Source organism: Platalea leucorodia (genome assembly GCF_965183815.1).
Source record: "Platalea leucorodia genome assembly, chromosome: 6".
In the NCBI taxonomy this organism is placed as follows: domain Eukaryota; kingdom Metazoa; phylum Chordata; class Aves; order Pelecaniformes; family Threskiornithidae; genus Platalea; species Platalea leucorodia.
This window is the reverse complement of record NC_138828.1, coordinates 27,248,312-27,272,013: the sequence shown is the minus strand read 5'-3', so window position 1 is coordinate 27,272,013 and position 23,702 is coordinate 27,248,312. Positions and strand designations below refer to the sequence as shown.

The following is a 23,702-nucleotide window of genomic DNA, read 5'->3' as shown; positions in this document are numbered from 1 at the left end:
TATAGAAGACTTCTTAAACAAAGTTTTATTTATAAAGTTTGATCTACCCACATAAGAAAACTAAGCATTGAACAAACACTGAGTAGTGTTTGTGTATTGCAGAACCTGTCCCTCATAGGGAACTCCTTTGACTCTCTGGACAAGTGATTTTCCACTGCCACGCTGCTGTTCATACAACTAAGAGCCTTCCCCTCTCTCCGTAAGAGGCACTGCATCGTGGTCCAGTCCGTTCAAGCAAGAGTCTGAAGCAGCAGTATTTTCTCATTAATGCAGAACCTATGCAAGACCACCATGAGATTTTCCCCACAGCGCGAGACCTGGCGCTCCATGGCCAGGCGGAAATCTTCTTTCACTCCTTTAGTTATACCCCGGGTAACTGTATGATGCCTTAAGCCATGAAGGAAAGAGAGACAGACAAAATCAAATAACGGTTATTTGGTGCACTACGGTAATTTAAAAGGTGCTGCATGTCACTTACTATATATCTGCTGTCCATACCTGAGTTTATATAAGGAGAGCCAAATAGCCCATGCTATGCTATTTTTTAAAAATCATGTGTTTAGTAGCTTACAAGTCTTCCAACAGTTAGAAGTTCCATAAAAGTCGATGCTCTCGCTGCTTTGATTATGACTGTTGGGGGAAAAAAAACGTGTTGCTGTTCTGGCTACCAGGAAAATCTATTCTCTTAACTCAGTGTGTAGAGAGTTCTTGCTTGGGGAAAGGAATTTTTTTTTCTCTCTACCTTTGCTGCCCAGGCTACGTCCTCCTTGTAATCACTTCTATAAATGGTTGGGGTTGAAGGAAGAGTGAAAAGATGAACCTGCTTCCTCTGGAGGAAGGGGACAGATGGCTGCCACCATAAAGAGCAGGGGACATCTTGTACCAGTAGGAAAGTGCAGGAAGGAGCTATATAATCCTATGGGCACTGATAACTCTAACTAATGAAGGTGCAGTGAACACTTCATAGGCCAACACAAAGCCCAAATCAAGCCAGGCTGTCAGTCTGTGTCAGCAGAAGCCAGCTCTCGTGGAGACAGCAGACACCAGGCAGGGAGTACATTTATTCTGAGCAGAAGTTCAGGGCTTGTTTTCAAACAGCACAAAGGTCCAGCGACTGAGCAAGCTAAAGCGATGCTGGCTAGGGAACCTCTTGGGATACCGCCCCGTTAAAGGCTGTTCTTACGAACAGTTCTTTGTCCTCACGCTGTAGCACTCGATACCTAAATCTTGTCCTTTAAACAACGTTCTGCAGCGCCAAACCACTACGCTTTACTTGCACTGGTCCAGAACTGGTTAAGTAAGGTCAAGACTTTTTAACATCTACCTGTAAGCCCTACTTGGGAAGGGAAGCAAAAGATACGTCCTGAAATGAGAGCCCTAGCACTACTAAAGGAGCAGTGTAAGTTAAATTAGAGAGAAAAGCGTAATGCTAACGTTGAGACAAGTCCTGAGTCATGGGTAAGAAGGGAAGAGCTGGACCGAACCCAGCAAGCACACTGAAAGACAGAAAGGAAATAAAAAATAAAGGGTGAGGGCATCTATGCCAATCCAGAGATGCTGGAAACGAGAAGGGGAAACATCTGGGAATTACCCTCACCAACAATACCACTCCACCTTCCCTTAAATCAGCAAGTCCAGCATTTGAGAAGAGACTTCTCTGCCAAAACAGTAGAGACCTCCCTACCACGTGGAAAAGGCAAAGAACAGACTAGCCTGGAGACTACTGGGCAATTCATTGATGAGCTAGGCTGAGTGAAGCAAAACTGCACTGAAAACACTCCAGCGTGTTCAGGGGTCATGGGAGAAGCCCTGTTTTCCATCTTGACTGTCTTAAACATTGCTGGCAGCCGAGTGCTATGGCCAGTTACAACCTAAAGGAGAATATGCAACCTACAGCTGCTGAGCAAGCCAGCAGTGCTTTTGAAGACGTGTGTCATGTAACAGCTGGAAAACAGAAAACAGAATTCAGAACAACTTAAATGAAGAAAAGTAGCTACAAACGGATCCAGCAACCAGTATCTTGAAAAGAAAGGGTTATACTTTTGTTAATACGTGACTGAACATTGGTATCATTTTGGGGGTTTTCTACATTTTTGTTTCAGTTCAACAGTGATTATTAAATTGAAAGGACACAGATACTGGCAACTTATGGGAAAAAGAAAAATAAATGTTATAATAGAACAACATGGTTTGCCAGGCAATGTAGGCACAAATGGAGAAAAAAAAAGATAAATATTGAGTAACAAATTGCTGAAAACCATGGGCAGTAAAACATGTTGACAAAACACAGCACACTATGAGCGGGGTTTTTCCACTTGGTACCTGTCAGCAGTCTGTATGCTGGGCTGTAGCACAGGTATGAATTCCTGCTGCAGTAACCCCATGGGAGGGCTAGAAGTCCTTTAAAAAACAGCAAATAGCAGCATTCAAACACCCACACACCAACTCCCCCTCCGGTGCAAAACAACTCTCCAGAAAAAGGAGCAACAAAGAACGCGGGTGAGACCACGTAGCAATATGACCACCGAGCAGCCGAAGGGGTGCAGGACCCTAACAGCAGCACACATGCAAATACCCCCAGATTTCATTGCAAGGCTGTTCTGCAACTGTGGTCTAAATATATACACATATTTTTGGACAGTTACACCGGGAGAAAGCGCAGTGGTAGGTGCAAAAAGTTGTACTACGATGAACTGTCGTAGCTCTTCCCAGGAAGCGTGTCCATCAGAAAAGATTTAATCAGAGGAGCGCTGCTGACACCACAGCTTCCCTGCAGAGCCGGCAAGAGCGCGCCAGCGAACCGGGAGAGCCCACAACTTGGAGTTAAGGGATTTGCTGCTGAGCCCAAGCCGAGTGCATGCACAGCGGGTATCGGCCAAGTTGAGTACATGACAGTGTTTGTTACTGGTTGCCTAAGTATCTTTTCATTAGCCCACAGATGGCCTTTTTCACCTTCTCAAATTCAAACCGCATACAAAAATGGCTGTTAGAGGACCACACAATGTCAGACCACAAATGCCCGCTCAGAGCAACCCCCCATATATGACCAGGACCACATGAACTAGCCGCCAAAAGGTGTCTCAGCTGAAAGACAGTTTGTCTTCTCTGTGAAGTTAAGTCCTTATCTCTGTGTGCTATCTATAACACAAGATAATAACCTCACACGGCCAGCCTAGAGCAAATCCAATGCCCCACCTAAGGAGAAATGAGAACTTTGGTATATAGAGAACAGGTCTAGTTTCTTAACCCAAGTCTCTCAAAATGTCACCTACATCTTATTAGGCACCTGAGTACTGAGTGCATCGTTCACCCCCACAGACGCTAAGAAGGGAGCAGAGAAGCAAGACTCGCCCTTATACCTATATTATCAATACCTATAATATCAAGTTAGGTGCCTACCTTCAGATCTCACAGGTGGGCATTTTGGTTAGTGTCTGTAATTTATTAATGAATATAGATGGAGAGCTATGCTTATAAAAGTCAAATACAGACGGGACATTTTAGTAGTACAGAAACACTCTACAATATAGCTACAATGACCTGAAATAAAATATTCACAAGAATTATTCAATCAAATGAGAATTTTTCAAGAGTTCTTGGTATGAATGAGTCTAGTACTTGCAAAAATGGACATGGGGAACAGAAAATAAAAAACAGCAAGATGTTATTGGTCCCAGAGTGGCAGATGTTTGCAAAAGGGATTCTGCGCGACTGTCTCTTCAGTACTGTTGCAAGATCTGCAGTCAGAACTAAACATACCCAAGTGCACAATCAGAATAAAAATTACACTTTCAAGATACTTTGTTTCACTTTAAACCAACTGAGCTTTTCCTCCTCTGTCCCCAAGTGGAGATGTGATGGGAATGCGAGTAGAGGCAGAACACTCGACAGCTTTCACATCAAGCTTACGCAGTTTGGTAGGCTAAGATTAGACTAATTCGAGTAAGATTTATCAAAAAGAGGAACACGATATTAATCAGTCATTTCTTGCATGTTGTTCTTTTCCTCTTTAACCTCACTAGCTAACACTGCCACTAGTGACGTGTATCATCGGGAAAACTATAAAACTTGGCTTGTCTAGAATGGAGTTCAAAAGCACTTAGTGGTTGAGTTCAGAGCTCATCGTAGAAGTCTTGCTGACACTGCAAACAGAATGAGCTGGCTGTATCACCAGTTAAAACCAAAACCATGGACCTTCGTATTCCCACAATGGATACAAGCAAAGGGAAAGCTTACAAGCTGTATATATATTTTGCAGGACCCTATTATAAGTCTGCAGGCTACCAAAATCTTACTTCAGCTTTTGAAAACCACATTGCAGTTTGCTTTCCTGGGTTCAGAAAAATGAATATAATTTCCTATAAAGTATAAGGTACTGAGGAAAAGTACTGGGAGAAGAATGTGGAATTCACCTGGGGAGAAAATGTGTAAGTCATGAAACAAAAAGCTGTCCTTATAAAAAACATACAATATCTGTAATACATTTCCCATCAATTAAGATGGAGGATTGCTACGTACATTCCTGCCAAGGAAAGAGCAGGCAAAGGAGCAACTGCTTCATCTTTGGGCTGCTGTGGCCAACTCAGAGTCTTCCTGTGCATGACTGAACAGTATCTGAGCTGCCTCTGCTAATTATTGTGAGGATGGTGCAGCAGCTCATACAACCAAAACTGGTGATAGTTTTGAAAAATGAAAGCCAGTCTGCAGATTTTGAGCCTACCAACCATTGCCCCAGGAAACAGGGCTGTGCTGGTGCACTTTAGCTAAAGCCCCAGCTGGGGGAGGCCGTGAGCTACCCAGTGCTGCTGAGGTCAACGCCGTTGGGTGACAGCACCCCTGAGCCTCACAGCCAGTCCAGCTAAAAAAATATCTGGGGTACCAGGGGAGCAGACGTCACCTCCGATTAGTGGACTATGCCCTGAACTGTCCCTCCCATCAGCTCTCTGATGAAGTGGTTCCTGTCCTACGCATCTCAGCCACATAAAAGACACTGTACACGGCTTTTCTAGCTGGACAGGATATTTGACTGTTTTGGCTCAGTAAGCACAAAGAAATGGACCTCTCTTCTACAAGGATTTCCATCATTCAGGAAACATAACACTTGTCAAAAGGAGGTCAAAGAGAGATTTCTGTCTTGCTAGAAACACTGCTCATTACCTACGTCGTGACTGGTGGGGTCAGAACAGTAACAGCTACCATGCCAATCAAAATAAAAGCCATGACGCAGAGAAATAGCACTGAACTATTGCAACCAACTTGAGATAGCAGCTAAGAAGTTACCAGGCATAGTCTTCAGTCCTAAGCCCTCTCGCTGACAAAGCTTGTTATTTAACATCATACGTAGTGCAGCATACCCTGATTTTTGTCTTCATACAGCTAGTTACAAGCAGTGAGCTACAGCAAGGGTAAGAGTTTGAAAATCTAGAGCTTAAAAGAGAAAATTCTCTGTCACATAATTAAGCACTTGTATTTCTTCTTTTTCTTTTCTTTAATTCCACCTAGTATCTCATTTTTGTGTTGGTTACCTAGAACTCTGGAAAATCTATTTACTAGTCCGAATTTGGATCCAGTTGTCTAATGTCAGGCTCCCATTTTTTGAAAACTTTAGCTCATTTCTCGTTAGTGAATAGCCAGAATACACTGGCCCAAACTGGAATTTCAACAAACTTTAGCAGTCCCCCTCTTATAAAGCAAAATACCACAAGTTCTAATAAACAACCAGGATATTCCAAAACATTATGCCACTAAAACCCTGCAGCAGATACTTGTTCAGTCTTGACTCAAAACTAAGAACACCTAGGAAGTTAATCCAAATTATTAATTTCCTTCAGCATCTCGTAATAAGCTAAGCAGAATAAGCTTGTTCAGTACATAGCAAGAGATGACCTGCTAGTTCTGACAGAAAGGTTATTAGAGTTTACCTGGAGTGTAATTTAATTTATGTTTTATACCTAAGTTTTTCATCATTCAGTGGTCTTTCATAACTTTGTTTACAACAAATAGTGCTTTCTGTTCAGCATTACCGCTCAGCAAAATTATTAACACCACCTTGCACTCATGCCTAATTATTTAAAGAATTCCTGCAAAGTGCAAGTGTCTGGTTGAAAGAGCAATACTGTAATCACTTTAATATGAATCCTTCTAAAGCAAATGCCACACTTGAAAACAAAGTTCTGTAAAAGTAGGAGCTTAAAGTTGAAAACCCCCCAAAAAGAATTCACAGATTAGCAGGAGAATCGGAAAAAGAAACTCACAGCCTTGTTTGAACTCCTTAGGCAACTCCTTAAATTTAAACTCAAAGACATGACAAACTTACTATCCAGAAGATTACATGAAAGCAAAGACAACCAGAACATACTCCCTTTTTTTTTCAAAGAAAACAGTAAATGCTTTTTTATCCTTACTTGATCAACATTGCTTGATTTGGCAGCAGTTCCAGATGAATTTTCCCTCCTTCCTGTGTTCTTAAATAAGCAAATTCCTCCAACATATCAATATCTGAAGAAAACGTTAAAGATTTGAGTAGGGAAAAAATGACAGAGAACATTCCTTCTTATCCCTCACATCTGAAGCCACGTCGCTGAAAGGACAGTCCAAGTGAACAGCTATTGAAGTATCTCATTCTTAAAAGTGATAAAGAAGATCACAGCATGTATTCCTAATCCTCCACAAATTCATGAGAAATGGCTTTTTGAAGTGCAAACCACACATATCAGTCAATTTCTTTTCTTTCTTCATCTCTTCATATGTACAGTCAGACAGGTAAAGAAAGCTCATCTCTGCAAACAAATTCCCTGGTTATTTTTAGTTCCTTTTCCTGCATGGCAGGTTATCAAAGCAGTGCATACTGAGGCTGGGACTGAAGGAAATGCCACCACAGTGGCACATACCACCCTTTTTGGTTTTTTATTTTGGTCCCTTATTTAGCTTATCTTCTTTTTTTCCCTTCCTTTAACAGCAGAGCTTTTTTAGTTGTCTCAGATAGGAGCTAGACCCCTTGCTTCCTGGAGACCACGGCTGGATGTCTAGGTTAAACACTGAACTGTCCACGTGTCTGTATGCTGGTCAAAGCGTATGTCAGATATCTGAATACAGAAATCAGACATGCTTTGCATGAACTTTGACACAGCTCATTATCTTACTCAACCCAAAAATCCTACCCACACAAAGCATTTCATAAACAATAGCCAAAATCATTCAACTCCTTGAAGCATAGGTACTGCTTCATTGTTTTTGTTGACAACCTTGTAGGATAATGCCCTATATATCTTACTGAACAGACTGCCATCACTTGCACAAGCAGCCTAAGCCGCTGCTGTTTTTCTGAATGGAAGTGCAACTGCAATGTACTTAAGCGTACTCTCAAGTGCCGGAACAGGTGACAGGAGGCATATTTATAGTCCATTGTGCACTGCCACCTATTACAAGAGGTTTGCCTGGTATGAAAATAAATACAGAATATGATTCATGGAGAGAGCTGCTGCTGAAACTACCTAACAGCTTTTTCAACAGGCCAGCACATAGTTCTGGATGTAAAAGACGTTCTTGGTTAGAGAAAGGATACTTGTGACATAGTTGAAAAAATTCTCATACTGGAAGTTTCCTTGTTGGCAGATTTTGTTGATGGCTTTCAGGAACAAGTTCTCACCCCTTGGCCACTCATGCTGCAGCAGAACAACTACGTGGCCCAGCGCCATATCATCTCTGCTGTCTGTGAAAGCTCGGAGCTTCAGGGAAAAAATTGACATTGAGACAATCAGGAAACACATGTTGCTTTTATAAATACACGGGATTGATCTCACCTACATCTGAGCAAATTCAAAACAAGGTCTTTAGGAGCGTATTTCATTCTGACCTAATATATGCACTTAAAATAGGTTGGAAATTTCCAGCCAAAATACCAAATTCTCTCCACTAACCTATAAGGGAAGTCTGAATACAGACAACAATATTTTGAGATTAATTCTATCTCCTCTGCCCAAAATTAAAACAAATAGAAGAGAAAAAAGAGAGAACAAACCCTCCTCCATCAACACTCCCTCACCCCCCCAAAAAGACTCTCCACAAACCCATTTAGGTGAGAAGCACTTGAGGCACAGCCCTTCACACCTAGTCACACCACTGGGATAAGGCCATGCAGTTTCAGGACTCCAGATACATAAACTAGGCCTTAGAGACACGAGAGGATTTGAGGCCTTGACTATAGCTTACCTTGAAACAAGCTAACAACAGGTGAAGGCAGTAAGGCATGATGGCTCTACTGGTACATGGCCAAAGCTTCAAATCAGACCCTGCAACAGAACAGTTTATCAAACACTTTAGGGGTCTCGTGATTACCTAACTTTGAAAGAAATCAGAATGGAGCAAAACGAATCTACAGTTGCCAAATCTCAGGTAGGCAGGAACACTTTGAAGGTAAATTACGAATGATTCAAAACGTGAAGTTACACGTTTTAAAAATTTTTTCTTCATTTCTCTTTCCCCTTCCTGCTGTTCCTCTTTGTGGTAGGACTTTGTCACCAATATACTTTAACAGGTACCAGCAGGAAAACCACTCACAAAAACAAGAGGGAATAAAGAACTATGGAAAGGGATTCCATAATACAAAAGGAAGAGAATTAAATACTCAACCGAAACACATGAACTAGAATTGAGTTGACACTGAGTTTAGGGTAGTAGCAACTCCATACCTTTCCTGAATTTAGACTTTACTTTAGGTTGCTCCTCTTGTACTTTACCTCCTTCTTGTACAGGAAGTAAAATACAGCACATGAGGTCAAGCACTTTTTCGCATGTTTGCTATAAAAAGAAGAAGAGAGACATGATAATGCTAAGTCTAAATTTAAGTTCTTAAAATTCAGATATGTTAATAATTAAAAATTTCAGACACAGCAAGAAAAACCCACAATCACAAAACTCTCTGCTAGAACTTGAGTGGACTTAATGTGTAACTTAGTTTGGCTGAGCAAAAAGATGTAGCTATCATTAATCAATCTCTGAGAGCCTACAGAAGTAATTTTAATTGTAAAAAAATATGTATTGGCATTCTTCATTTCAAGAGTGTAAGATCAATACAACTGCAAGCAAAAACTGTTTTATTTTGAAGGATTAAGTTTTCAAATGAATTCTTAGAATCTGTTTTTAAAAGCTTGTTCTGTCCATGGTAGAAATAGAAAGGAAAATGGGAATCTGACAGCATGACAGAAATGCAGTGAATTTTTAATGCTATTTCCTAGAGAAAATAAGAGGTCTGTGGGGATCTATTATCACATTTCCAATAGAAAAAATAGTAAACTGGAAGGGACAAAAAGACTTGTCCAGTAGTACTAGGATGATGTTATATCTAAGAGACCCAGCCTTTATTATTAGTGCTGACGCTGACTGACCTCAGACCACCGTGCACTCCTGTATTATTAAAAACACAAAATATGTATTGCAAAGGTAAAGCAAGTTCAGAGGTCACGCCAGACAATATTCTTCTGAGGTCTCTTATACTGCCAGTCGAACACTAATTCTTTTCTAAGATGATCACAGAAGTTTCTTTTCTCTCTCTCTCTCTCAACCTTTTCTTTCCCCTGCCACGTGAAGCCTGTACCTAAGAATTTTCCCTCAATATTTAAAACTGTTTCAGTAAAGTTAAGGAATTCAAATTTAAGGTTACATTTACAGACAACTCAAATACTTGTAGCTATGGAAAATCAGAACTAAACCCCCCAAATCATAACTACCAAATAGACTACATAAGAGAGATGGTAACGGACAGTCAGTTAATGTGCCAGGAAGTGCAGTTCTTCTCCCTGTGAAGCATGGATTTTTCAGTAGACCCTGGCTTACGTTCGATACCCTGCTGAAAGCAGGCTAATGGGAAAATTCAACGGAAGACGACAAACAGGAACCAATGGGCCAGATGATGAAGGACCAGTGTGTGGAATGCTGTACATACCCGATACTCTCCAAGGGCAAAGTGGCATGTTGCTAACTGGATTAGTGCTCTCTGATTTTCTAGTGATCCTTGTCCTGTAATTTGCTGTGGAGAATGAGAACCCTGAAGAGCTGCCAAGTGGTGCAGGCTGCTAATTGCTTTTTTGTACTGCCCCTTTAAAAAAAGACAGAAAAAGACAGTGTTAGGGTCTTCTGTATGCAATGGGTAGAAAGACAGAAATAAAAAATCCCTTACAGAAAGCTTTCAAAACAGACCGTGTCCAAGCAACAGGGCTTCAAAATTTTAATCTAGCAGAACACTCTCCGGTGATGTGCTGTGTACAGGAGCATGAACTGATGACTTGCAAGAGAATTCTGCTTCAAAAAGCCTGTTTACAAAATTGCATTTATAACTGAAACAAATAATCATGCTCTTCAGAGTTAATCATTACTTTATTTAGACTAATAACGTTTGAAATGGCTCTTGTTCAGGTACAGGTACAGGCAAAAATAAAAGACCCCCAAAGGAAAAACATAAAAGAACAAGCTTTGTTCTCTAGATGGCATTTGGAATGAGTACAGTCAGCCTAATTTCTGAGGAGAATGACAAATTTCGACTGAGATGTTAAAATCTTCTGCTGTTTGAAAATTCTTCTGTCTGATTGTGTTCCAATAGAACGCACTGACAGATGAATAAAATGCACTACGCTAAATATATCTACTGGTCAAAAAGCCAACGCAGAGGTCTCTTCCATAAGCCAAAACCAGCTGGACTCAACAAACAGCTATTGGGACAGGAATATCCTCAGTAGGGTACCTAGTTTGAGGTAAGAATGGTACGATTCCATCCCCAAAAGGGTCATGCTTTACAGGATAAAATCAGTAGACACTTAAAGCAGTCAAACTGGCTAAGCAGAACAGCTATTCACTAGAAGCAAGAGCAACGTAATGGTGTCATTTTTACTAGTTTTTACTTTATTTTTTTACCTGGTAGATGATCATGTCTGTAAGAAAGATTCTTAACCAAAGCCAGGTGTCTGTCTTCCATGACAAACAAATTCTGGTGAACTCTACATAAGTAGTCAGAGAAGAAAAAGTAAAAGAGAAAATGAAGCATTTCACAGCTTTGGGTTAAAAATCAATTATCTAGGAAAAAAAGAGCTGAATTTAAAAATGAAAAAACAAAACAGTAAGACTGTGAACTCTTTCAAATATAGGATACTCTCTTCTGATATATATATTTTGGTTATACTTCTCTTCACAGTGTCCAACAAATCTAAAAGCAGCTAGGTGGTACTATTTGCCTACATTTTAGAAGACAAATTTGTTTTCAAGTTTATCACACCAAGTATTATCAGAAAGTGAGAGACACAGTAAAGATACATATTCTTAAGCATGAACTAAAGCAGCCATTAGCAGCACATCCTCACTGAGTATTATCAGCACTACTAGTAACCAACTGCTCCTTCAGTAAAAGCTGCTTCCAAGAGAAGTGGGGGTGAATAAGCAAAGGTGCGTGAAGAATGAAACAAAATCCAGGAACAAAATATTCAGAAATGCAACAACTGATAAAGCTTCTTATTGGAACTTAGATAAAAAATACTCAGAACCCAAAGTAAATTCAATTTTAAGGATTCACAATGACAGGAATTCTATTTTAATAGTAAAATGACTTCTATGCACAGCAATGAAGCCTAAATGCAACTCTGCATGCAGTTAGCCTTACCTTTGTCAAGTGATTCCAGAGAATAGAGCAGCTCCCAGCTCTCTCTTGCCAGTTTAAAGCTCTCCAATACTTCAATAGAATTTGCAAGATCTGCCTTGTTTACTGTAATATGGCGACTTCGCGCCTTCCCAGAAGGATCCTCATCATCTGAGCTCTGCTTAAGAGTCAGTATAAAACAAAAAGATTCACTTCTTAATTTATACTTATTTCAAAGGACTCTAAAGTCACGGAAGTCCCACTGAACACAAGAAAACAACTCTGTACTAGAAATGCCAAGGTCCTAGTTGAAGTGCCTTTAAGTGACTTTTTGCTTAGCTTGTTTTAATATTAGAACAATCTGGTTTGCTACCAAGAAACTCAGTGGTGAAACTGTGATAAACAGTATTCACGGTTCCAATCGTGAAAAGCCAATTAATTTGGAGATTTAGCTGTAGAACATCTGACTGCTATAGCTACCACTTTTAACAGCTTCTGCAGTCTCTGCTGAACTCCTTCAAGTTGAAGTATTCACATCAGCACATATGTGTCTACAGCAATTGCTACAAAAATTGTTTTATTCTTACTGGCTTTAGCAAAAAAAAAACTGTTTGCAAATTGTGGTCATAAACAGCTATTCCAGGGTAGCTCTAAAAATATGTCTATTACGTCTGTGTCAAAACCACTATTGTCTAAATTCCAGTACCAATGCCATTCTTGTTACGAACAAAAAAGTCTAGAAAATTTACCATTGTTTTTTCTCTTCCTTCAGCAAGTTTCCTCTTTTTGTGTATGTGTTTGTTACGATCAATATCTGTATCACCATAGATGTTGGTCACATCCTCGAGAAGAACCAGTGGGGCTTGGTTTGGAGCGTTTGGACCTGGATTTAAAGATAAATTAATTCAAGATTGCTTTAAACTGATCTGAAAGGTCTCATGCCTACAACAAGCTGGTTTTGTTTCCCTCACAAGTAATAATTATAACGCTAGACAGAGAAAACAATCTGAAATTAATTCACTTAAGTTGCATAAGCTTAAACTATGCTGGTAAAGCTATGGTTTTCTCAAAGCAGCCTTACGGTAAAGGTCAGAATGCATTTACCAGACGTCACAAGAGTTTGCTTGAGAGCTTCAGAATATCTTTGAATCCTTTTCTTACAAAGCAGTCACACGATATGCTCGGGCAGCAGGTGTTCTCTCATCAAGCATTATTTGCTTTTATATAAGTACAACTATTCAACAGGTGAACAGAACAAATGGCTCTGAAGTTAACAGCCACAAATATTGTGAAGCATAGCAATATTCTCAAAACATTCTCATGAGAAACCAAAGCAATATGCTGACAGGCACTGATGCCTCAAAGAAATGAGTGTATTTTATCACAAGATTTCCCTAGCAGGATCACTCAGTGTCAGCTTTACCCCCACTGATCTCAGTGTACAGAATTAAAGTTTTAATTGACGGCCAGAGCCCATCATCACTCCCCAAAGCCTCTAGAGAAGCCTCATTTTGAAGCACAGAAGACATAATTCCTACGTCCACTGGTGTCACAGAACATCCGGTGGGATCTGGTACCTCTTATTTCAGACCTCAATGCTTAAGTTTCATTAGATATAAACAGGAACAACACTTATTAATCTCAAACAACATTGGTACGTGGCCACTACTGAGAAAGCTTTCCTTCCCAAAACATTTTCTCCTTTTACACAATCAAGTTGTATACAGATGTGCAAAGCTCAGACAAAGAGAAATATAAAGGAAAGGGGAAATCCATTAATCTGTTTTCCCTTTTTGAAATCTCCACCAGATAAGACAGTAGTGCAGACAAGTATTTTCAGTATGTGCATTTCTTCTGTTTCTATTTGCAGAAAAATGTGAGGCTAAGGCCTCATTCATAGTTGCAAAGAACTAATTTGAGAGCTTAGTATAAGGACAATTCATTTCATCTCTTGACATAAAAGAACACATATTAAGCTTTTCCCATCTACTCAAAAGTGATGTGTAAGGAGTCCACTACAATAGAAGTTAATGTTACAAGAAACAACCACCCTGGCATACTTAACAAATAATGTCATCCCCTTTGACTAGGTTCAAACTAAATACCACCATTGAAATGACCCCTACACAAAGGCTACAACACATTGAAATCACATCTCCTGTACCATCATGTATTCCACTCTGTTGGAATCTAACCTGTGTGAACTGAAAACAGAGCCAAGTCATAATGTAGAAAATAGCATCCATGAGAAACAGATATGAAAGTACCCCAGCTGGGACGCTGGAAGAGTTTTATCACTGGAATCTCAAGAACTGCCTACTTCTAACACCTAAGAAGAAAGGAGTGGGTTTTTCTTTTACTCATACTGATTTGAATGAATACCAGTTAAGTGCTTTGCTTTCCAAAGAAATGTTCTCTTCTCAGTAGCAGGCAAGTGCACTGTAGCCTTTATTCCAAAACCTCCAGTCCTAAAACAAAACAAAACCTAACCTCACCCTTGACTTGGGCTGCAAACCTTCTCTTCCATTACGGAAAGTTACACAGCCATACAAAGAGCAATATTGTGTTTTTCTGTCTAATTGAGCTCTAGAATCTAAGCTTACAGAGTTTTTAACTGATTTCTAGCACAGAGTGTTATAAATAAACCCCTAAAAGCATCAGCCCAAATAGCAACTCCTGCCAAGCCTGCAGGCAGCCGGTAAGTTATGAGAGGTGTGAATTGCCTCATTCATTTCTCAAGTCTCCGGCAAGGCAGATATGAATTATGTAAGAGAAATGCATTGAAGTTTTCTCTCAAGAGGTTTCTTGCAAGTCCGTGCACATGAGAAGAAAGTCACAGATCAAAGCTCGGAGCTACTGGATTAAGGAGACAGCTTTTTTCCCCACCACTACGCTTCCAAAATACGTAGGATTCTACATTTCTACAGTGAGCCCTCCAAAGAGGAGTAAAAACCCTAATGATAGAAAGGATATGAAAGGCACTGAGTACCACTGAACTTTAATGCTAAAGCAGAAATGAGTAAAAGATGTCTTGGAAATACTTTCCTGATGTCAGGAAATGACAGAGGCTACCAGAAATGCTGCACCAACGGGACTGCACTGTGCTATCTCAGTGTACATTCTTTTTTTGGTGGTTCAGTCTGAAAACACGAGCTTTAACATACTCAATTGCACAACTTAGGAAGGAACATTTTCACCAGTACTTTACTTCCTTGCTTCCTCAACTCCGAATCTAGCAGCTAAAACTATATGCACAGCTAAAGTATCTCACTGCCCCACCGTAACTCTTCTTTCCTCTGGACAGAACAAAAAACTCAACTCAAGTAGTTCCTGTATTTGTTAAAGTGACTACATGTTCTTTGCATACAAGTTGCCAGGTCATTTGTCTTCTGAGCTTAGCTATCTACTGACATTGTTCACCTGATTACCCAGCTTTCTGTGAAGTTGTTTAAAACCCATCATTTGTATTGTTTCACTACTCGAATGATCATTTAGTCCACGCAGGAAATTGTGATGAAACTTATGAACACAATACACATTATTAAAATTGTAATTTTATCACAAATCAGTAATTGTAGTGCTAATAAGTACTAATTACCTATGGTGACAACTGTTATTGTAGCAAGGAATTCCCTAGCAGTGAGTGAAGAAGCGGGAAATGCACACTACTAAGAGTTGAAAATTCCTCTTTATGATGATGTTTATTTCAATTAAGTTCTAAACAAACTGAAGGCTAAAGAACTTCCCTCAGCTTCTGGGCCATCCCTGAAAAGTCCAGTCAATCCCTGAAGAAGCAATCCAAGGTGTTCCAAGCAATCCGATATGCCACAAAGGCGGATTTGAGTGGGTAGGAAAAAGCACAGGTAATATTCATGCTTTAAATGTTCAATTTACAAATTAATTACAAATTAAGATTAATGTGCAAAGCACACCTTAAAGATTATGCTTAAACTATACAAAGAAAGCCAAGTTGGAAGCTTGTGAATTTCAGGAAATCTTTTCCTATTCAGTTTTTATTTGATTAATTATAAATTTGTCATGTGTTCCTAATGCAGAAATATCTTCACTTATTTTGAGGAAGCTTTTTGTACAGTCTTTTGACTGAAGGAAGCTAGGAAAACGTCAGCTTCTAAGAAACAGAATCAGAGGAGAAAATCAAACAAACACGATGCTGATGGCAGAGCAGGAATCAACCCTAGGGATGTTTCTCATGACATCTGGTCTGTTACTTTTCTCTTTGCTAGACAACTAACTGCTGCTGGCCAAGGCTGAAACCATGACGCTAAGTTAGATTGATCTTTGGTCTGATCCACTACTGCAGTTGTCATGAACTACTTCTGCTGGTAAGACGGCTTGGGAGAATTTTAAAAAAGACCCACGTCACTTTGTAAGAGGATAGTTTCAAAAGACTAATGAGAAAAGATCTTTCAGACATTAGCAATGAAATCACAAAGAACTCTTTACCAAAGTTGAAACATTAGAAACTAACCTTGAAAGAGCGATGGCTGGATGTTGCTGACATACTGGAATGCATTTTTAAAGAAGACCAACATGGTGGAATACACTACTTGATTCTTATATTTAGCATGTGCATCACTATCAAAGTTACTGATGTATCTGCAGAGGTCTTTCATTCGATGCAAAATATCACCAAAACTTCTGAGAAAGAGAGACAAAAAGAATTCAGGATGTTACACAGACTCCAAAACTAAAGGAAAGAATCCATAGTGAATATGAAAAAATGTTTTGGCTGAGGAAATCCCCCAGCTGCAAGTCAGTGGAGGCTGGGAATGCATGCCAGTGAAACTTCACTAAACATTTACCATGCTTCTCTTTGCTGAGGCACCTAGGGAAGGATACCCCACAGGACTACGGTTCTTATGCATGACTTTTATCAACAGAGATTTATTTTAGAGACTAATTTAAAAGTGCTCCCTGATCCATGCTTTTGCTTTACATTGTACAGTCTCGACAAAAAAGTCGCACTGAATTTACACAAAATGTCCTCATGTTAAAATCCTTCTTCAACCCATCTCCTTAAGAATTAAAAAAAAAAATTCTCCTTGAGAAGAAATACCCAGAAAAGTACACGTTTCTCACCTTCTTCCCTTATCCATTTGCCATTCACACCTCATTCCCACCACAGACAATATTTTAAATAGCCTCTCCCAAGGATCTGTAATCTGGGATGATTTCTCTGTGAGACCATCTATTACATACTTCTGAGAGCTACGCTTGCTTGGAGACATAATATCAGAGGAATCTTGTGAACCTAGGAAAACCAGCACATTTTTCTCTTCATAAAGAAATAAAACAAATGGTTTTATTTTCAAGAAGGAGACATGTAAAAATATACATCGGAGCTTTCAGGGTGACCATTCTTTACTGAGAAGGCTAACAGGAAGCAGTAGGCATTTCTGCCTCCTTGTGCAAGAGAGCTGGTAAGCTGGATAAGAAGATGTTGGACATTTTGTCCTATCTCTCAGTACATATGTTGAAGCATCATGAGCATCATGACTAAATAGTTGAAGCATCATGAGGTATTTTGGTATCAAAGAACTAAGAAACATCAAATACTACTATTAATCCTTGTCTACGGGGTATATTATATAAAAGTAATGCATTCTCCATTTATGGACGTCACTTCAGTAATACTAAAATACGTTCTAAGAAAGGTTCATTTTGTAAAAATATTCTTACCTTGATATTGGCTTTCTGTCTGTGTAGATCTAGTTACATAGTTAATATAAAATTCCGCTGCTTTATTCAGATATTTATATAACAAGCTGGCAGGAAGTCGAACATCAGGGTTGTTAATTATTAGAGGAAGAACATCACAAACTAAAATAGAAAACAAACCAAAAAAATCCTTTAGGTTTGTGGGGTTTTTTGTTCTATTTGTCTTAAGTAAGGTTTCTCAATCAGCAGCGTAAGCCTCCATCTCTGGCTGACCATACACGACAAAGGATCACAAAGAACCTCACATGAATGACTGTAATACCAGTTGTACCATATGGTCAGCCTGGCCTAATGTGGCCTGAGCCTCTTCTGACTAAAGCGGTTTCCTGATCTTAATATCTTGAAAGTAGTTTACTGAACTCAGAATCTTGCGATACTAAACAGTTGTATAATAAAACAAGAACATTAAGATTTTCTTACCAAATAATTTTCTAAAACAATTCACTGGGGATTCTTGGTCTTCAATACTTTCAGCATCTAATAACGTTTCTCCAAGGCCTACCTGTGTAAGCAGAGGTGAAAATCAAACACTGGACCAGTGGTTTTAGAAACTTTTTGAACTGCGATTAAATGGAGTTGAACAATAATTCAGTGGATGCACAAGTAGCAATTCACTATATGGCAATTGCATGTGCTAGTCTCTAAATAGATAGTTAAACTATCCCCACTTAAGAACAGGTGAAAAGCAATGCCAGAAGATAGCAAAACAAGACCAAAAGACAAATTGTGCATGCAACTCTATCAGTAAAGACGTGCACAGACAGGTGAAAGCAATGGAGGTACCAGGCGTTAGAGCTGCAGCTTGTCACCTGAGCTGTAGTAACTGACTGGGCACTCTGCCTGACGCTAGTACGAGCTAGAATGTGTTAGTGTAAGTCAGTCTCAGAACTAACAGGTTTTATAGTCTTTAAACTATTTTTAAAGTATCCTTAAACTGTCCTTAAATAAAGTCGGTCATCGTTTAAAGAGCTCCAGCTGTAGTTTCGTAAGTCAAAGCAAACATGCTGCTTGTTAAGAGTCTAGTCATAACCTCAAAGCACTCTGCCCTCAATGAGAGTTTACTGACAAAAAGCTGAAGCAGTATTCTTTCTTAGACTGTAATACTCTCCTACACTCTTTTTTGTGCTATTCTGCTTTTTCAAAAAGCATGGAATATTCTTTGCATTTACAAAACAAAAAATTGTTTTATTTGCTTCCATTTGTTTTCTGCCCAATTCTTTCCTGGTGGTAGCCTCAAGATACAGCAAGCTGAACTATTAGCCACAATTAAACATGAATAAAAAGACTCACCCTCTCACTAGGCAAAGGAAAATACGTTTCAGCAAAATCTCAAGAAACAGAATGCCAATATCCTGAATAGTTACTATGAGCTTCTCTTCTCTTACCCCGTGTTGCACCACAGTCTCTGGGAAACGTCGCAAAAGTAGTAGTAGCATTTCTGCCCTTTCTAATGTGTTAAAACACTGCTCTGTGGCCTTCAGTAACATTTCACACTGGACCCGACCAGGAAGGGTTTCAAATAATCCTTAAAAAAAAAAATTAAAATGTTTAATTTACTATGTCTGAATTGTAAAGGTGACTGACAAAGGGTAAAAGACTAGTCAACATCACCTTGCCATGCAGAGTGAAAGAGATTTCCTTATGCTTTTTTCTGCTCTTAATATCTATGCCTGGAAAAAAAATGGCTGTTTCTTTCAGAGAAGACAATATGAATATTTATCTGTGTTTATTCGGGTGCACAGAACTTGAATTAACAAGTAAGACTGCTAATGAGTGGAATACTAAAAATTCTAATACTTAAATATTTGACATTTAAGATGCTTTTTCAAGAATGTTCATTTATTTTTTTACTTACATTCCACTTCTACAATTAATACTTTCATTATTAAAAGGTAGGTTTTTTCAATTTAAACTTCCAATAAGACACTAAAAAGAAACCAACATATTCTCCCTGTAAGTTTTATGTATTCTCTCTGAAAAAGAAACACGAAAAAACAAATGTTTCGTTAACTGGAATATCCTGTATGCAGAGTTACACACTGCTTATCCTTAGAGCTTCTGAAGCACATATTCAAACAGCAGATTATAATTTGCCAGGTGTAAATCCTGCTTTCAAAACTGCCCGTGGTTGCCAGCAGTGAACGCCAAGGCCTTCCGGTCACTGTTCATTTTCATAACCTTCATTTAATGCGTACGAGTTCCCCCCATTTTTATGATCATTCATAAAGTCCCACTCTGCAATCAGTGGGACAATGATCATAAGTCCTGTGCCACTTATTCCCTATGCAATTTCTTTTCTAAGTGCTTGTTATTCTGACAGACTTAGTCTACCCATATCAGAGACAAAGAAATGGGAATCAGCTTCTCATGTCCCTTTGTGTCTCCTAAATCTAACCTAACACACTGAATGAAGTCTCTAAGGCTGAACTGAGCAAAAAACGTATGCAGTTCACAAGTAAAGTTAAAAAGACCGACATTTACTTGCCACGCTAGATATGTAAGCAGAGGGCTTATCTTTAGATTCCTTCAAGACTCTCCCTATTCACTGAATAGAATCCTTACCTCTTAAAAATTGTGTCTGCTTGTCCTGCGAGTCATTCCTTAATGCTGATGTAATAACGCTAATCTCCCTCCATACAGCAGGTTGGTCTGGAAAATTCACAAACCTGTAATAAAGTTTGAGGCAAGGAATGCACAGTGATCTCAAAATCTGTTTCCAAGACAAAACCTTCCTATGAAAGAATGTGCATGGGCAAATGGAAAATAAAACCTTCCTTTTTACTGTTTATTTTTAATTAATAAGACCTTTTCTGCTTAATTTATCCACATGGATTTCCAAGAACACCCACATCATATTTCTGGAAACTCTGACATTTACGGAAAAGAGCACCTGGCATAAAAGTAGAGTTCCAGCTCTGGTTACTTACATGTCGTAGAGCAGCCTGCCTGCAGATGCTGTCCTTTCAGCATTTCTCTCAATAGTGTACATCTCATACTGCAAGATGGAAGAAGAGAACATTAGTTTTCTTAAACATATTTATGAATCAGATTAGTCCTTCCACTCTAAAAAACTGTCCCCAATTTGCCAGAGCAGTCTGAATAACAGAAAATGAAAGGATGGCAACATTTGCTGCAGAAATTAGGAGCCGAGTTTAGGCTATCTAACCACACATTAAATTACGCATAAACTTCTTTATGATAACGTACGTACTCTGATATTAACGTGCTGGCTTCATTTTTACACAAATAAAAAACTTTGTGAGAATTCAAAGCTCTTTGGCCAGGGTTTGTTTCCTGTCAAATGCAATGCAAAAACCCAGGCTATTACAAAAGCCATAGGCAAGAGAGGTACTTTAAATCTCCATTAGAAATGGCTATTTTTTTTACAACAGCAAACCCCAATGTTTCATCACGTGCAAACACAAGAAGCAGAAAGGGACCTTCCCCTCAGTTATTAAAAAAACAACACTTCCACCTCTTTCACAAAGCATTCACAGGAGTGGATTTTATTGCAGTGAAAGACAACGAGCAGTGAGAAGCCGACCACTTTATTTTTAACCACCGGACACGACAGCGAGAGGCTGGGCACCCGCCGCGCCGCCGCCGCACGGCTCTGCCGTTCCCGACCGCCGCCCTGTGCGTTCAGGGGGGAGCGAAACGCGACGAAGAGTCTGCAAGAGGGCGTTCGGCCGCAGAGCACGGCTGCCCGCTCCGGGCCCTCTCACGGCTGCCGGGCCGGAGCCCTCTGGGGATGCCCGGCCAGGCCTCGAGCTGGGGGCCAGGCCCGGACGCCTGTCAGGGCGCTGTCTCCGGCCCCTGCTACGGCTGCCGGGCCCGGCCCCCGCCAGAGGAGCCGCCCGCCTCCGCCCCCCTGGCCGGGCCCCGCCGCAGCCGCCACGGCGAGTAACGGACGGAACGGCGTCGTTGCAGGCGCTGCCGGCCCCCGTCACCGCGGCAACCGGCCGCCCCGCCCCCCCGCCCCCATTGGCCGAAGCGCCGCTCAGTCAGGCAGCGCCCGCCGCAAGGCCGTGTGGGGGAGCGGCGCGCCGCGCCGCGCCTTTATATTGCGCCGGCGGGGCGGCGGTGGCGTCTACCTGTATGTTGAAGTCGGCGGGGTAGAGGCTCCGCGCCGTGATGAGCCAGGCCTTGGCCGCCCACAGGTCCCCCGGCACCAGCTCCCGGGCCCGCTTCACCAGGAACTCGCAGTCCCCCTGCGCCGACATCTTGCGCCCGGCCCGGCCCGGCCGCCGGGCGGCGCGCATGCGCCCCGCTGCCCCGGGGCGGCCTCTGCTCCTCCCCCGCCCCGCCCTGGCCGCGCGCGCCTGCCGCCATTTTGGAAGCGGGCAGGAGAGCGCTCGGCCAGTGGCTCGGGCGGGGTGGCTCCGACGGGCCGTTGTTGCTCCGTCTCCCTCCCTTCTGCCGCTCTCTCGGTCCCGGGATGTGTCTTTTCTGTGGTGGCCGCTGGGCCGGAGCAAATGAGGGGCGAGGAGCCCGGAGTGGCAAGGGGGCGCAAGGACTTTGAGGGGGGGGTAGGCTGAGGAGGGCCTGTGGAGCGGGAAGTTTGGGACTTAGGAGGGCTTCTGTGGGCAGGGAGGAGGACAGCGATTTTGTGCAGCCCAGGGCAATAGTTTGGGCTCCCAAAAGTTGTGACTGACCATAGGGCATTTTGGGAGCAACGGCAAAAGGTGCCAGCCTTTGGCAGCTAGTGTGATAGCTGGTAGGAGACTTGCCAAGCTACCCTCAAGAAACCTGTCTTTTGGCCCTGTGGGCACTGTCATGGGTATAATGGTGCTTGGAGGCAACTGAGTTAGAATGACCGATGTTGGTTGTGGTGGAGCACTGCCTTCCTAAAGTTGGTGTTGCTGCAAATCAAAGCCTGCTTTAAAAGTCCAAGGCTATAACGCTACTGCCTGGGCTCCTGCTTCTCAAAGGTTCTTATAGCCCAGTACCAAGGTCACCAACAGCAGATGCCAAGGAAAACCAGGACCTTCACCACAGAAATGCATCTAGCCTTCAACAGCTTGGAACGGAGATTTGCTTTCTATCATTAGTTTTCAGTGCTAAGATGCTTAATGTCAAGCCTGTCTTTTTCCTTTCTGTTACTTACCTAAACTGTAAATTTCTCCTTTTTTTTTTTGTCTCTTTGTTTGCTGTTTTCAAGTAGGCTGTTACTTTCTGATACAGTAACAGACCTTATAGACTTTGCACTTGGGGACTTCCACTGATCAAATCCATAAATCTCCACATCTAAGAGTTAGTGTAATAATCTGATTAGCAAATAATTGTACCAGACTCTTAACCTCTGTTATGGGTAAAGGGGCAAGGTCCCTGTTTTCCTGCTGAGGTGATTGTGATATATTTTTGCCTTGTTGTTTCTCAGTTCTTGTACAAGGCCCACAGATGCCTCTCACTATTCTGATGCAAGTGAAAATGCGTTCTCATGGTGCTGGCCTGCCACAGAATTTTCACCTGTAGAGTCCCTGTAAGGTCTGGAAACTTGGCTTCTCACCTCCTCTTCTCCATACTGTTGTCAATTCCCTTTGTTCCAAAACCACCAGCAGCATTACGTGAGGAACTTTCCATGCTCTTTTGGTGAGAATCTTAACTTTGATTTCACTCTGGCCACTGGGCTGTGCTTGGGGGAGAGATGCCTTGTGAAAATTGGCAGACTTCAGCAGGAGATGGGCTTGCAAAGGCTCTGCCCTCTGAGGGAGCGGGCTGAGTCCAGACTATCTTTGAACTGTAATTATTCCATGCCCTGTTTTGATTTCTTGCTGCTGTACTAACAAATCCTAAGTATGGGTCCATGACAAATGATGGCAGTAACAACTATTGCACAAGTGCCTCATTGAAAGCAGTTGACCCTATCTATCAATAGCCAGCAGTGTACGCTGGCTGCAACAGGATCCTCTTCATTGCCCCCTTTCTCAGGGCTCTCACCATACACTGGTCAGCTGCAATTTGAAGGAGCACAAAGTATGTGATTAATTTGCCATTCAGAGAGGTGACAAAGCCACAGGAGAAAGTCAGCTGTCCCTCATAAAACAGAGGACTCCTCCTCTTCCTCTCCTGCCCCTGCTATCAAATCTACAAACTGCTGTAGGATGGTACAGGTCTTTAGAAATGACTTCACAGTCCTGCAGTCCCCTGCAAATGCAGCAACATTAATCACTAGCTAGTGTATCCAGAGCTCTTCCCTGTGTACTTGTGCAGATGCATATATCCAAGTTGGGGGCGGGGGGAAGGGGAAAGTTTGAGTTTTGCATTGTGAGTCTGAATACGGTAACAAGGTTGTATATCCTGTCTCTTCAGAAACTGCCCAGCAAGGACTGATGGGCTG

At 41.3% G+C, this 23,702-nt stretch overlaps 1 protein-coding gene across 8 annotated transcripts; it reads right to left on the bottom strand.

Moving 5' to 3' along the window:
- Positions 1–42: 42 nt before the first annotated feature.
- Positions 43–21,610, bottom strand: INTS10 (integrator complex subunit 10). 8 transcript variants are annotated; one of them, XM_082314865.1, is made up of 18 exons: positions 21,457–21,610; positions 20,290–20,357; positions 19,925–20,028; positions 18,748–18,887; positions 17,783–17,864; positions 17,324–17,464; positions 16,724–16,895; positions 16,113–16,282; positions 12,373–12,506; positions 11,648–11,804; positions 10,909–10,991; positions 9,944–10,096; positions 8,691–8,799; positions 8,212–8,291; positions 7,565–7,727; positions 6,405–6,498; positions 2,323–2,400; positions 43–387 (listed from the first exon to the last, which is right to left on the bottom strand). In XM_082314865.1, the coding sequence occupies exons 1-18, from the start codon at positions 21,583–21,585 to the stop codon at positions 231–233; spliced, it is 2,214 nt and encodes a 737-aa protein (XP_082170991.1). In that variant the 5' UTR covers positions 21,586–21,610; the 3' UTR covers positions 43–230. The 8 variants fall into 8 exon arrangements, 7 of the variants coding, with proteins under 7 accessions (XP_082170991.1, XP_082170992.1, XP_082170990.1 ...); XM_082314866.1 differs by having other exon boundaries at positions 11,648–11,801; XM_082314864.1 differs by having other exon boundaries at positions 11,648–11,815; positions 12,375–12,506.
- Positions 21,611–23,702: the final 2,092 nt, after the last annotated feature.